General features: G+C 33.8%; 1 protein-coding gene across 10 annotated transcripts in view; it reads left to right on the top strand.

Annotated features, from left to right (window-relative positions):
• Positions 1 to 13,552, top strand: part of Erc1 (ELKS/RAB6-interacting/CAST family member 1) — a 445,074-nt gene that overhangs the window by 196,452 nt on the left and 235,070 nt on the right. For 7 of the 10 annotated variants that reach the window (XM_019208387.2, XM_019208386.2, XM_010630418.1 and 4 more), the window contains one exon: positions 9,589 to 9,600. The exons of the other annotated variants lie outside the window; for them this stretch is intronic. In XM_019208387.2, coding sequence (XP_019063932.1) covers positions 9,589 to 9,600 — 12 coding nt within the window. The remainder of the gene's footprint in view (positions 1 to 9,588; positions 9,601 to 13,552) is intronic. 10 annotated transcript variants of the gene reach the window in all.

The following is a 13,552-nucleotide window of genomic DNA, read 5'->3' as shown; positions in this document are numbered from 1 at the left end:
TATAGTACTTATTACATTCTGTCCCATGACTACACATTATATTAGATACTTGTTAAAAAAAATAGAGGTAGTCCTTTTTTTCTCATCCACTAATAAACCATCTCAGATATCCTCCTATCATTTATAATGTTCATATTCTTTAGAAATAAAAAAATATGGAGATTCAGCCATCTTTTATACCTTTGTATTTATGTTGGAAATATTAATTTTAGCTGAACATGGTGGTGCCTCTAATCCCAGCACCTGGGAAGCTAAGGCAGAAAGATTGCCATGATTTCAAGACCAGCCTGTGCTACATAATGAGTTCAAGGTCAGCCTAAACTCCATAGCAAATATAGCACCCATAAATTACAGTAGTGGTCAATGTGAAGACAAGGTTTCTGAAATCAAGGACAAAATGGTAAAGTACAATGAATTACTCTGAGAAGCCTTAAAAATGATAAGAATATAAGAAAAATTCATCTAACAATTTTTAGACAAGAAGAACAACCTAAGGCTAGTAAGAGTTAAAGAGAAAGTAAACGGTAGCACATAAAGAATAATTTGTTTAACGAAATCATAATAGAAAGCTTCCCAGGTACAAGGAAATAATTCAGTATACATGTAAGCAAGGCTTACAGATACCAATTACAATGAAAAAAAAGCCCTCCGCAACACATTATAATTAAAATACCAGATGTCCAACAAAAGAATAGAATTTAAAAAGCTGTCAGAGAAAAGCAAAGAAAAGGTGAATCCTTTAGAATTATGGCAGACTTCTCAGCACAAACTTGCAGGCCAGAAGAGCTTAAAGGAGATGCAATATTTCAATCCGCCAAAGCAAACAGCTTCTAAATATTAAGATATCTAGCAAATTTTCTCTCAGAATTAATGGAGAAATAAGGACATTCCATGAAAAAGAACAACTCAGGAGGTTTATGAATACCAGCGTAACACTCTAGTAAACACTGAAGAATATCTTAGATATGATGAAGCTAACAAAGCCTAAAATCCAGATGGAATGAGCACGTCAAGCAAGACGAAAAGATAAGCAAAAAACAAAGAAAAAAAAGGAAAACAAAAAACTAAGCACATGTCACCAACAAGGAAAGAGCACATGGACAGGAATTAATCAACACCTCTGAGTAATAACTTTCAATGTTAATGACCTCAGCTCCCCAATTAAAGGAAGCAGAGAGGCCTACTGGATCAAAAAACCACAATCCAGCAGTCTTTTATGTTGAGAAAACTCATTCAAAAAGATATTTGTAGAATAAAAAAGTCAAAGGGCCAGGGATTTAGCTCAGTGATACCACGCCTGCCTTGGAAGTGCAAGGTCCTGAGTTTGATTCCAGGTACCAAAAAAAAAAACAATAAAAAAGTTAAAGGATGGAAAACAGTATTTCATGCACCAAGATTCCCAAAACAAGCAGGGTTAGTAGCAGTTTTACTCTCAAAGTAAATTTCCATCTAAAACTTATCAGAAGGTATAAAGAAGTTCAGTATGTATAGGTTAAGGGGATAATCCAAGAAGGAGTAACACTTCTAAATATAAATGCACCAAATACTGGAGCACCTATCTTTTTTAAAAAAATTTTTATTGAGTTTATTGGTATAATCTAGGTATACAATACAATTACATTCATTATTAGGATCCTGTACCTTTACATGATAGGTCTTGATTCTCATTTTTTCCCCTGTCCCTGCTCTCCCTTCACCCCCTCCTCCCTTCCCCATTTACAAACACTTTATTTCCATTTTTTATTTTCTCATATTTTTTCCTCTCCCTTATTACCTTTCCCCCACCCTTCCCACTTTCCCTACACCTTTACCCCTTTACTTCCTATTTCACATTATTAATTATCTCATTAGGATCTTGTGTACTATTATAGTTTTTCACACCAGAGGAACTATTCGGTATTTCAGTTAAAGAAATTGCTATATGAACATTAAAAATAGGGAATCCTAAAATAAAACTAAAAAGGAAAGTATAGGAGAAAGGGCAATGTTGTAAAATTAAAATAATCCTTAATCCTGAAGATGAAAATGGTCCTTGAAAATATTGGAGCACCTGTCTTTATAAAATAAATGCTGTTGGACAGAAAGGACTGAATATTCCCTTAACACAATCATAGCAGGTGACCTCAGTACCTCACATTTGCAAAGATCAAATGAACAAAAAATTAGAATGAAGCCATACTCTTGAACCTATGGACTTACTCAATAGCTACAGAATATTCTATCCTACCACAACAGAATGCACATTCTCTGCAGTACAAAAACTTTCTCCAAAATAGTCCACATATTAGCCTATAAAACCTGCTCAAATAAATATAAAATAATTAGAATCATTCCATGTTTACTATCATTGAAATTAGAAATTGCAGAAAAAACAAAGAAAATTAAGAAACACCCAGGTATTTAATTATACACTCCTGAACACCCAGTGGTCACAAAAGAAATCAAGAAAGAAATGAAACAATTTCTAGAAGCAAATGACAGTGGCAGTACAATACACCAGAACCCATAGTACACAATGAAAGCAGTACCAGGAGAGACTATAGCAGTCAATACTCACATTAGAAAAATTGGGCTCAAATAAACAACTTAATAAAGAACCTGAAAAACTTAAGCCTAAACCCAAATTAAGGAAGGAAATCATTAAGATCAAAGGTGAAATCAGTGAAATTGAAACAAAAAAAAACCCCAAAACAATAGAAAGTGTAGAAACCAGCCTACAAGTTCAAACCTGACCAATCGGTGACAAGGATGAAAAATAGAGACACGAACATGTTAAAATCTAGTGGATCAGGGGGTTCGTGTCTCCCTTTCATATAGAGCCCCAAATGACTGGCGCACCTTGGCTTTTTTCACTCAGACACATACAAGCAATTAGGATCCCACATAACTCATCTGCCTCCCACCTTCCATGTGCTTACCAGGGAGCCACTTAGGCCTCATTCTTTCTCCATCTGGTTTCCCATAAGAAAGAATGAATACAAGAGCATCTTCTCTCAGAAAAATAAACAAAATAGGTAAACCTGTAGCCAAATTTACCAAAAGAAAGAAAAACCAGTCAGTGCATTTAGAAATGAAAAATGTGAAATCACAGTGGACACCATTGCATTCCAGAAGAAAATAACTACAATGAAAAGATTGTATTCCAACAGATGGGATTATCTTGAAGAAAAGGCCAGATTTCTAGATGCATTCAAATTACCAAAGCTAAACTAAGATGACATAAAAGTTTCGAACAAATCAGTAGCAAGCAATGAAATTCAGAAAGTGATTAAAAAAAAACCAAAAACCTAACACCTAAGAAAAGCCCAGAACCTGATAGATTGATAGATTCACTGCTGAATTCTACAAAACCTTCAGGTATATTGTGTCATCAATACTCTTGAAACTCTTCAATGAAATGTAAAGGGAAAGAGTGCTTCAAAACTCATTTCTGGAAGCCAGCATCAGTTCTGATCCCCAAACTAGACAAAAACCCAAATAAAGTAGAAAACTATGTGGTAATCTCCTTAATGAATGTAGATGCAAAAATCCTATACAAGATATCAGTGAAAAGAGTGCAACACATCATCAAAAATATCACACACCACGACCTTGTAGGTTTCATTTCAAGGTTGCAAGGATGATTCAGCATACACAAATCAATAAATGTAGTCTATACTACATAAACAGAATCAAGGAGAACCACATATATCATAGGACGTAGAAAAGCCTTTGATAAAATCTAACACCCTTTCATGATAGAAAATCAGTATAGCAGGATCTTACCTAAATCTTACTAAAGTCATTTGTGACAAAATAATGGTCAATATCATATTACATAGGGGAAAACTGAAAGCATTTCCCCTAAAGTAAAAAACAAGACTGATGCCCCCGTCACCACTTCTATTCAACATAGTTCTCAAAACATTTTCCAGAGCAATCAGTCAAGAGAAAGTAATAAAAGAGATACATATAGGAAAGGAGGAAATCAAATTATCATTATTTGCAGATTACACATTGCCCTCCATGGAAGAACCAGAGAATTTTTCCAAGAAATTTAGAATTAATAACCAGTTTCATCAGTGTAGCAGGATGCATCAACTCACAAAAATCAATCTATGTATACCAATAATGAACTCAATGACAAAGAAATTAGGGAAGCAGTACTATTCATAGTGACATCAGGAAAAATTAAATACCCAAAAATTAACATAACCAAGAAATTGAGACCTCTACAGCAAAAATTATAGTACTTTGCAAAAGGAGAGTGAAGAGGACATCACAAAATGCAGAGGTGTACCCCTGTTCCTCAATAGGCAGAAACAGAATTGTCAAAATGGCCATACTACTAAAACTGATATACAGATTTAACGCAAGCCTAATGAAAATACTGACAGCATTCCTCACAGAACTGGAGAAAACAATCCTACAATTCATGTAGAACCTGGAGAAACTAAATAGCAAAAGCAATCCTGGGCAACAAAAGCAATTATTATAATTGACTTATAGTACAAAGCAGCTGTGATTAACAACAGCATGGTGTCACCACAAAAACAGACTTTATTGGTGGAATAAAATAGAGGATATAGAAACATCCCCAGACACCTTTAGGTACGGTCAAACCTTGTATTATAAGTAATTTGATCTGTGAGTGTTCTGCAAGAGAAGCAAACATTTCTAAGAAATTTTAACTTGAGAAACATGCAGTATCTTTTCAGTATGAGTACTATATCATGCTAGATATCACACGATCACAACTGGTTCCTCTTTCTCTACTTTGATATAGAAGTGCTTTGGATTATAAATGGAATAAATTATTTTCACAAACCAGAGTTTCACTGTATTTTATTTTTTGACAAAGGGGCCAAAAGCATAAGATAGCCTATTTAACAAATTGTGCTGTGAAAACTGGCTGTTTTCAGATAGAAGCTAGACACATTCCTCTCACAATTTAACAAACTAAAAATAGTTCAAAGATCTAAATAGTAAAACAGCAACAATAAACCTACTGGAAGATAAAATATGTAAAACAATTGAAGTCATGTATAGGAAAGGACTTTCTGAATAGAAGAACTTCAATTGCAGAAGAAATGATAACAGGAATCAACAAATGTGGTTATACCAAGTTGAAAAGCTTCTGTACAGCACATGAAATGATCAACAGAGTGAAGAGACAACTTACAGAATGACAAAAAAAAATTTTGCCAGCTAGTCACCACACAGAGGACTAATATCTAGAATACATAAAGAATTCAAAAAACTACCCAAAATGCAAGAACCCATTTAAAAAAGGGCGAGTGAAATGGATAGCAGAATTCTGAAAAGACCTACAAATGTTCAGTAAACACGTGAAAATATATTCAATACTTTGGCCATTAAAGAAATGAAAATCAAAGCAACACTATGATTTCATCTTAAACCAAAAGAATGGCAGTCATCAAGAAATCAAGTAAGTGCTGGTATGGCTACATTGTTAATGGGAATGAAAACTAGTACCATCATTATAGAAATCAGTATGAGATTTCTCAAAGAACTAAAAGTACAAATTCCATTCAACCCAGCTATGTCCCCTCTAGGTATTTTCCCAAAAGAGCTAAAGACATCATTATAGTGATACATGAATACCAATGTTTATAGCAACACAGTTTATAATAACTATATCTTGGAAGTTGTCTGAATGGCCTTCAAGAGATGGATGGTTTAAAAAATGTGGAATTTATATACAGTGGAATTCTCAGCCATAAAGAAGAATAATTTTTTGACATTAGGCAAATGTATACACTTGGAAAATATAATGTTAAGTGAATTAAATCAGAAACACAGGCTTAAATACCATATGGTATCTCATTTGAATAAGTTAAGGTGTAATGGATTGATTGAAGGAAACTGGGAGGTAGATATTTTGCAAATGGGAATGTTCTAAGAGATAGGGCAAGGGGAGGAGAGGGAAGAGAAGGGGAAATTAAAAGATTTAAGATATATCATGTATATGTACCAACTACCACAGTGAATGTAAACATTATATATTACGAACATGAACTAAAAAGCATGCGGAAAGGAGAAGGAAAATCTAGAGATGGAGGAAGGAGTTTTTTAAAAAAGTCAAGATGTGTTATGATGTTCATGTACCTACTCCCTAAGATGAACAAAAACCTCATGTATTACAAACATGTAATAAAATAAAACCAAAATATTATTTTTATATTTGTTTCATCTCTTAATGTTAATATATGCATGTTATACATAAATGTACAAATATGTTTACATGCAGTTTTCTTCTGTAAACATGTAATAAGTACATTCATATGCAGAGAATATGTATAACATTTTTCTTTAATACAATTCATTAGGATTGCTTTTATTTTATTTATTTATTTTTTCATTAGGATTGCTTTTAGATTTATAGGTTAAACCAAAGTATTGATAGCTCCCTTTTTTGACACAATGAAATACCAATCCTAACTTGCTTTTTATATTTTAACATCTTTGAAATTGGGATATATCTATATGTAATGGCGTGACAATTTAATTGGTATAATTTCCCTTCTCAATGATATTTAAAATATGGTTCATCTGTTTTTAGTGAATTGATATATGTTGAGAGTGAATAAATTGTTTTACAAAATATAGGAGTAGAAGAATGTAGTATTTCTAAATTAATGTTTTATTGTATGTTCCACTTTGTTTATGTATTTTATTTTTGACAGTACTGGGGATTAAACCTAGGGCCTCAGGCATGGTAAGCAAGTGCTCCATCACTGAGCTACATCTTCTAGCTCTTTTTGTTTTATGTTTAGACAATATGTCTCTTAAGTTACCCAAGCTGGCCTCAAACATGAGATCCTTCTGCCTCAGCATCTCAGGTAGCACGATTACAGTCATATGCCACTGTACCTGACAATGCATTCTATTTTAGATAAATGTGTAAATGAGTATATTTCCTATAATAATTAATTTGACTTTTTTTAACCTACATCCTGGGTTTATTTAAGTTTATCTAAAAAATTATGGTTAAAGGTTTTCATTGGGAAAATAAGCTCTATATTTCAGAATAATTTATACTGGAATTACACTTAGGTATAATTTAGGTATCATTATATTTAGTTATCTATGGCTGATGTAACCTGAAAATGTAAACCTAGGTAGGTATTTGCACTTTCTACATTTGAATATTTTTCTTTAAAGATACCCTGAAGTGATACTGAATTTAATGTCTTCAAAGATCTTTCATATAGAATTGAGCTATATAAAGCTTTGGCAAAAATTGCTGTATAATTCATGAGGAAAATGATTGCTTAGGAGAGAATTCCCTTTTAAATTTATGGTTGTACATATTTGATCTATGAAGTACAGTATCAAAAAACTCTCTTAATGTAATTGATGTAGAAGAGAAATGATTGGGGCTGCTGCTGGTAATTGTGCAGAGTCATATAATATATGTTTTGCTTTGAGGAGAATGTGCTTTACAAAATAAGAAAACAAAAAAGGGAAAGATGCTGAATTATTACAACTGAAGATGACTGGTTCTTTATCTGATCCTGCTTGCTTCTGCTTGCTGTCTGGAGAAGCTGCCCTCTCCCATCCCGCTTCTCTTGATCAGTTTCACTGATTTCATTTAATAGGAGAATACATTACATAAGTTTGCATAGCATTTTTATTATGTTGTCATCCCAAAGTTCCTTGCGAGCACAGTACCTCATAATTTGTTACTATTCTTTTACTGGAATATTTTTAGTGGCTTACTTAATTTTTTACTTAAATGTGTGAACATTAGAAATTACAGACAAAATGAGAACCAAGATCTGTCATGTAAGGGTACAAGATCCCAATGATGAATGTAACTGTACTGTATACTTAAAAAGTACCAATAAACTCAATAAAAAAGAAAAAAATTACAGTTATTCCTTGTGCAGAATATTTTCCTCTTAAATTTATTCCCTAAGAGTTACAGTTTGGTGCTAAGGTGAGATATGATTCATAAACAACAAAATTGATAAAATATGATTAAAATTGCTTGCTTTTGGAAAACCTCATTTCCCCCCCTGGATTTACCCATATTGTGCATAAAGTCTTTCATCCATAGGAGATTTTATCAATATTAATCTAAAATTATTCTAACTTTCCGCATCATAGCCACAAAAACAAATCACTAAGAACAATCATTTAGAGATTGGTCTTTTTTTTGCCTTTGGACAGTGTCGGCTTTTGACACTATCTTGTATATGCTAAAGTTCCACAGAATTTTATAAATTCTAAAAGGAATATCATAGAGCAGATAAATTTTCCCACATGATATAAAAGCAGCATCCTTATCCTGAACTTGATATTAATCCTCTGTGAGACCATGAGCATGTTACTTTTTGTTTTTCATTTCATTTTATATAATGGAAATAATGAATATTATCCTACTTTTAAAAATTCTTATGACTTCTACAACTTTGCTTATAAATGTGTGCTGAATTAGACTTGTGCGCCAGTTCAGTATGCTTTTTAAAATGTTAAAGTACAAATTAAAATTATGTTTGCATTCAAGAAATAAAGCTTTTAGTTTCAATTATTGTTTAGTTTTTTTTTTTTAAAGATAAGGCCTCACTATGTGGTCAAGGGTTGATTTTGAAGTCACTAGGTAGTCCATTCTGGCCTCAAACTCATAGCAGTTCTTCTGCCTCAGCCTCCCAAATGTCAGGATTATAGGCATGCACCACCACACCTGGCTATTTTCAATGTTTAAAGTAAAAACTTAGACTGTGAAGACAATCTGGATGGCATTTACAATTAGAAATCTTAACTACTGTAAGATAATTTCAGTGAAATTGATTATTTTTAGAAAGAGAACACTGCCTGTTATTATGTGAAAGGCAATAATGAATCATAGGGGCTTCATGCTGTGTGCTATGTAGCAATATTAAGCATATTGAATTTCTACTGCTGAGCCACATTGGGAATGCCTTGATGCTTATAGATCCATATGTGTTCATTATTGTCTTTAGATTGCACCAATCAAGGATTTTGTAGATTTGAAGTGAGAAATATTGGTTGTAACTAGGGAAAAGGGCTTTTTGAAAATTTAAGAAAATAATTTCAGATTCTTCCATGTAAATTAGAGTTCTGTATTCTACAGAGTAATTAAAGCTGCCAATGTTTTTCTGCCTTTTCTTTTGGATAACTTAGATTCTTTTATTGGAATGGAGTAGATAGCACTAGTAGGTTTACATGATGATGGAAGTATACAAAATAGCTAATTGTGTTTGTAAAATCACTTAATTCTAGTTCTAGTTACTTAAATGAGAGGAAAATATTTACCCTTCTCTTCTTTAATGTTTGAGAAATTGCTTTTATTGCTGTTCCAGGAAATGTTAAAGTTTAGACAAAAATTTTTCTTTAAGAAATGTTAAAGCATGATGGTGTAATCTAATAATAAAATTCACTTGTTGAGTGTTGAGAATCTGAAAGTACTAATTTTAGTGCCTGTGCCGAATCTTTGTGACTCTGTTTCTTTATTTCTGTGCTTTATATTTTGTCTATGTCTATGAATAACAGTATTTTCAATATTAATTGTTTCTAACTTTCTCTTGCACGTTTTCTTCTTGGATTTGCTGTTCCCTTCAGTCTCACCTCAAGGTCAGTATGCTTGCACTAAAACAGAGATAATATAATTGAGCATTGTTTACTAACATTGTCTTCAGTGCTGCCAAAAATGACAGAACTTATTCAGAAAAGAAATGTCTAGAAATCTAGTCATGAGTGCATAGAATGTCAGGAATATTAGGGGTATCAGAAGACTGGATCCACGTTTTTTTGCTTTGAATCATAATCAGTGAGGAAGAATTATACTAATTTGGATTTTGTGAGAGAACTGGACATGTTAAGGACCACCAGGGCAATAATGAATAAAAAATTGTTTTATATTTAGTTATCATTTCATCAGAGGTATTTTTGGCTGTTAGCAGGATAAAGTACAGCAAGAGTGATGGAGGAAAAGTAGACATGGTCTATGAGTTTATATACAGTCTGGAATTATTCCACTAGTCTTCATATATACACACCCGTTTACTCTTTGGTTTTATTTTGTGATTCTGCTAAACTGTAGAACTTGCACCTCTCTCTTGGTAACCCAGCCCAGTGTGTAAAATAAATCGAGTTTTTAGAGATCAGCAATATCAAAATTTACATCTTTACACATCTTTATATTGCTTTTGTTTCAGCAGAGCTAGTATTTCAGTTCTTTTCCAAAACTAATTATTTTTAATCTTTTTAAACCAGTTTTTAGAACCTTGTTCCTACATTAAATCTTTTATTATTGTTTTCTTTCCACTGAGTTTCTCATACATAAGTCATATCATACTTTTCCCATCCCTAAACAAAAAGTTAAATAATCTTTCTCAATGTCAGTTTTTTTGCCTGAATCAACATAGTTTCTTTTTATGCCTTTTATTATTTGTTTTATTTTTCATTTACTTGGACCACTGTTGAAATAATGACAATCTTTGCTTGCTCTCTCCACTTCCATACTTTCGGTTTATTTGCAAACCAGTCTAATTGGGATTCTTCTCTCATTGCTTTGCTAAAATTGCTTCAGTGATGTATTCACTAGTTGCCAAATTCAGTGAACTTTTCTTAGGAGTGAGTACTTGACCTCTCTGGGTGTTTGATATTATTGTCTGTACTACTTCCTTCTAGAAACTTACGTAGTTTATATGATGTTTTCAACTAACTCTTGTTAGACCATGTCAGTGTATTCAGTCTGTTTTGCTTTTCATTTTTTGTGTCACTTCACTATTGCTATCTCTCATATTCTTTTTGAATGTTCCTTTTTCACCTCTGTTATTGCTGTAGTGTCTTGTTACCAGTGACAGCATAAAAGATCCAACAATTGCTGGATGACTCAAAACAAAACAAAGAAATAAAAAAACAAACCCTGAGAATAAGTTAAAGAAAGGTTATAAGGTGGCACAAGTATAGAAAAATCTTACTTGCTAAAATTGTAGAAAAATTTTCAAATCTAGGTAAAATAATGACTGTCCAGGTAAATGAGGCATGTAGAACCTCAAACAGTCATAAGCAAAAGTTAACCTCTCCTTGATGCATCATAGTCAGAATCCCAGAAGTTTATCAGAATATGAAAAAGATGAAGTGACTTTTAATAGGACCCTACTGCAGACTGATCACAGCCATCTATGATGAATTCACTGCCAGCATCATATTAAATGGGGAAAAGCTGAAAACATTCCTTCTAAAATAAAGAGCAAGACAAGGATGTCCCACTCACCACGTCTCTGCAATATAGTTCTCAGAACTTTAGGCTGAGCAGTCTGGCAAGAGAAAGAAAGAAAAGAAATACAGATGGGAAAAAGAGAAGTCAGACTGCCTTTATTTGCAGATGACACATCTTTTACACGTAAGATCCAAAAAATAACTACAAAAAGTCTGTTAGAACTAAAGAACAAATGCAGCATAGTGGCAGGTTGCAAAACACCACACACAAAATGAAATTTTCCTGGGCATCAGTGATGAACCCACCAAAAAAGAAATCAAAAAACAATCCCATTCAAGGGAACTTCAAAAAATTAATACATACATACCCAGGAATTAAGCAAACCAGGAAATTGAAAGACTTTTTGTGATTCTTAACGTTTATACATCAACTTGACTTGAATAAGAACCCTCTACCAGATTAGTGAAGAAGCTCTTGGGTGTGTCTGTAGATGATTGATTGACCCATAAATTCTTTCTGAAGAGGACACCAATCAGTAGGCTTGTAGCTGGGACAGAATAAAACAGGAAAAAAGAAGGAAGTCTTCACTTTTCTTCAGAGAAGCTCCAGTCTTTAGTACTGCCTTTGGACTTTCACTGCCACTTCCTTCAGGTTTCTATTGCCTTCTTTGCAGCCTTCTAACACAAATCCTTCAGCTTTCTGACATAAACATACACAGAACTCTTCATTCATTTCCAGACCTTCCACCATGAACTAGATCCTCTAGCTCTCCAGGCAACCATTGTAAGCCTACTAGTAAATTCTTTATATAATCATAAATGTGTGTTATTTTGTGTGTAGAATCTGTTCTTCCTAGTGAACACTTAACTGATAATGCTTTTATAATGAAAACTATAATACTCTGAAGAATGAGTTTCAAGAGAATATTCAAAAGTAGAAAGACCTGTAGTTCCAGCATATGGAAGGTGGAGGCAGGAGGATCACTGCCAGTTTGAGGCCAGCCTGGATGACATAGTGAGTTTTAAAAACCAAACCAAAACAATTAAAAGAAAGAAGCTGATTATTGGCCAGGTATAGTGGTGCATGCCTATATTCTCAGTGTTTGGGAGCCTAAGGCAGGAAGATCACTGTGAGTTCAAGTATGGCCTGGGTTACATAGTAAATTCAAGGCCAGCCTCAACTATGCAGTGAAACCTTTTTTCAAACAAAACAAAGCATAACAAAAAAGACATCTTCTGTTCCTTCATAGGCAGAACAAGTTCTGTCGAAGTGGCCATGTTAGCAAAAATAATATATACCAGTGATATGAACCATTTGGAGCTGTCAGTGATACAAGCTGCTGCTGTGGCAGGTGTGCCATTAGTTCATCATCACTGATAAATAGGTTGAATGCAATTCAAATCAAAGTACCAGCTACATTCTTCACAGAACTAGAAAAGACAATCCTAAAACTTATATAGAATCATAAGAGACCCAGTAAATGCAAAGCAAACCTGAGCAAAGAGAGCAAAGTGGGAAACATTACAATCCCAGATTTCAAACTGTATTACAAAACTACACTAAAATAGGAGTATGGTAGTTTCACAAAAATAGACATGTTGATAAATGGAATAGAATTGATGCAAAAACACCCTATGCACCTTCAGCCATCTATTTTTTTGACAGAGGCAGAAAACATAATATTAGTTACTTTTCTCATTGCTGAGACAAAATACCACCTGAACTTTAAGGAGGGAAGGTTTAATTCTTCTCATCCTGTAGAGGTTTTACTCCATAGTTGGCTTGTTCCAAGGCAAGGTGGCATGGTAGAGGTACATCGCAGAGGAGAAACAGAACATGGCCTAGCAAGCAGAAGACAGCAGCTGCAGTCACCAAGTCTGCCTTTCCCTTTTATTCCATTCAAATTACAAGCCATCCATACCCAGGGTGGGGCTTCTGTTTCCAATAAATCCATTCTCCCACACCCAGAAGTACTAATTTCCATTAGTGGACTAATTTAGTACCACACCCTTAATTCCAGTATCACAACAATTAGTCTATCCTCATACACCCTAGATACTGCCACCTCTGAAAAGCCCCACCTGTGACTGCATGAAGATTTAGGGAGATGTCTAGAAACAGACTATAACAACTGGAGAAGAGATATCCTCTTCAACAGATGGGGCTGGGAAAACCACTTATCCATATGTAGAAGAAAAAAATCAAGATCCATAACTCATACACTGTATTACAATCAAACCAAAAGGGATCAAAGACATATAAAAATAGAAACATAAGGGCTGGGGATTTAACTCAGTGGTTCTGCCGCCTGCTTGCAAAGGTCTGAGTTCAATCCCGTGTACAAAAAAAAAAAAAAAA

The sequence above is a fragment of the Fukomys damarensis genome, unplaced genomic scaffold (assembly GCF_012274545.1).
Source record: "Fukomys damarensis isolate Sample0158 unplaced genomic scaffold, DMR_v1.0_HiC HiC_scaffold_5, whole genome shotgun sequence".
In the NCBI taxonomy this organism is placed as follows: Eukaryota; Metazoa; Chordata; class Mammalia; order Rodentia; family Bathyergidae; genus Fukomys; species Fukomys damarensis.
This window is presented reverse-complemented; position numbering and strand designations above follow the sequence as displayed.